Below are 1,819 nucleotides of genomic sequence, written 5' to 3'. Positions count from 1 at the left end.
AGTGAGTGTATGTCAGCAACAACATAATAATAAATAAAGAATACAAATAAATAAAGAATAGAATAGAATTCACATTTCTCTACATCTCCTATTCATTGAGCTGAGTAGCGCACCTGTTGTAAAGGTACTTTCCCATCGCCCTCTGTTGGAGATGGAAGCAGTAGCTTTGACTCGGTGATATTACAGATTTCGTCTTCGATTAAAACAGTGACATCACGAAGTCCTTCAACGTGAGAAACATGTGTGTTTTTTTTTAGGTCGTTGATTTTTTTTTTTTTTAACACAAAAAAACAAAAACAGGAATAGCCTAGGGTTACAATGTTGTCCTATGTCTTCTAGACGCAAGATAACGTGACAGTTTGGAAAAATGTGCATAAATGTCAACACGTGTTTGGCTGCTGGCTGGGTTCAGTGCTCCCACCAAGACCTGATCATATAGGCGACATAAACTGCTTCTATTCCAGTATTGAACCGTGAGGGACAGACTCGTTGAATAGAGAAAGACAGACAGACATGGGCCGAAATAAAGGCTATATTATATAGATTAAAACAATAAACTGAATTTAATAAACTCACCAACTCCGATTTTCTCCTCTTCCGTCGGGGTCCACATGATCCTGGTAAAATTCCAGGTAAACCAAGCACGGGTTCGCCGTTATCGTGGAAAAGGGACCCGGAAAAGTTGCATAAAACGCTCAGATCCACGGAAATATATCACTGCGTCTCAACGCCTGGCAAATAAAAGAAAACCAAAGTGGAACGTGCGTTCATATTTCGCCTCTGAAACGATGCATTTTCTGGTCCGGTCCACAGTCAGTACATCTTGCTGTCATACAACAACGTTGACTCAGTCTACGTTGTAGGAGGTTGTTATCCTATCCGGTTGAGGCTGCCTCGTCACTTCTGTACGAATCTCTCAACTCTATCAATGCAGCCGCAGCATCTCCAGCGGTCCACTGCCGGGATGGAGAGAAACACCTTATTTATTCATTTCAAACCTCCGGGTGTACACAGCACAGCAGGTTCATTTTCTGTCTGTCGATCCCAAACTCGTTTTGGGGTCGGATAAATTGAATACACATGCTTTAAAACGGTCCTATATCGCTGTGGATTAACAAGTCAACCATTTAGAGCCCACGGAGAGAGTGGATGTCGCAACAGCACTGAGAGAAAGAGAGAGAGATGTCCAGTTATTTACGAGTGTGTGAACGGGATACTCAATGCAGTCACCGCTGCGCCATCTTTTAACCTATCCACATAACGCAAATTGCCAAATAGTTCATCCTTTGATGAGACAGAGATGGGGCATAGAGACAAAACAACACTGCATCCCAAACCAAAGCTCATTATAGGAACTAAAGCCAGGAGAGGAGAGAGATCTAGGTTAAGGTATGCCAACTGTCTCTCTCTCTCTCGCTGATCTGTGTGTGTGTGTGTGTGTGTGTGTGTGTGCGTGCGTGCGTGCGTGTGCGTGCGTGTGTGTGTGAGAGAGAGAAAGAGAGGTGCCAGCTGATGCTGTCCAAGTTGTTGTCTTTACCAATGAGTCTTCGTTACACACACACACACACACACACACACACACACACACACACACACACACACACACACACACACACACACACACACACACACACACACACACACACACACACACACACACACACACACACACACAGTTACACAAGTTAGAAAGCAACAGTGTTTTGGAAAACAGTGAAACTGTTAAATCAATCACAGAACTAAATGGGTACTGCAATGGCATTTCTATTGAAGGTCTATTACCTTACAGAAAAATCCCATGATTTCACCTGTGGATAAT

At 43.2% G+C, this 1,819-nt stretch overlaps 1 protein-coding gene across 9 annotated transcripts in view; it reads right to left on the bottom strand.

Annotated features, from left to right (window-relative positions):
• LOC124004047 (dedicator of cytokinesis protein 3-like) overlaps positions 1-1,145 on the bottom strand; it is a 465,878-nt gene extending 464,733 nt beyond the window's left edge. For all 9 annotated transcript variants that reach the window (XM_046312789.1, XM_046312790.1, XM_046312794.1 and 6 more), the window contains exon 1: positions 577-1,145. In XM_046312789.1, the coding sequence (XP_046168745.1) occupies positions 577-613 (37 nt within the window). In that variant the 5' untranslated portion in view covers positions 614-1,145. The remainder of the gene's footprint in view (positions 1-576) is intronic.
• Between the last annotated feature and the right edge of the window lie 674 nt (positions 1,146-1,819).

Source organism: Oncorhynchus gorbuscha, linkage group LG18, assembly GCF_021184085.1.
Source record: "Oncorhynchus gorbuscha isolate QuinsamMale2020 ecotype Even-year linkage group LG18, OgorEven_v1.0, whole genome shotgun sequence".
Taxonomy (NCBI): domain Eukaryota; kingdom Metazoa; phylum Chordata; class Actinopteri; order Salmoniformes; family Salmonidae; genus Oncorhynchus; species Oncorhynchus gorbuscha.
The sequence above is the reverse complement of the archived record's forward strand: the minus strand, read 5'-3'. Positions and strand labels throughout refer to the sequence as shown.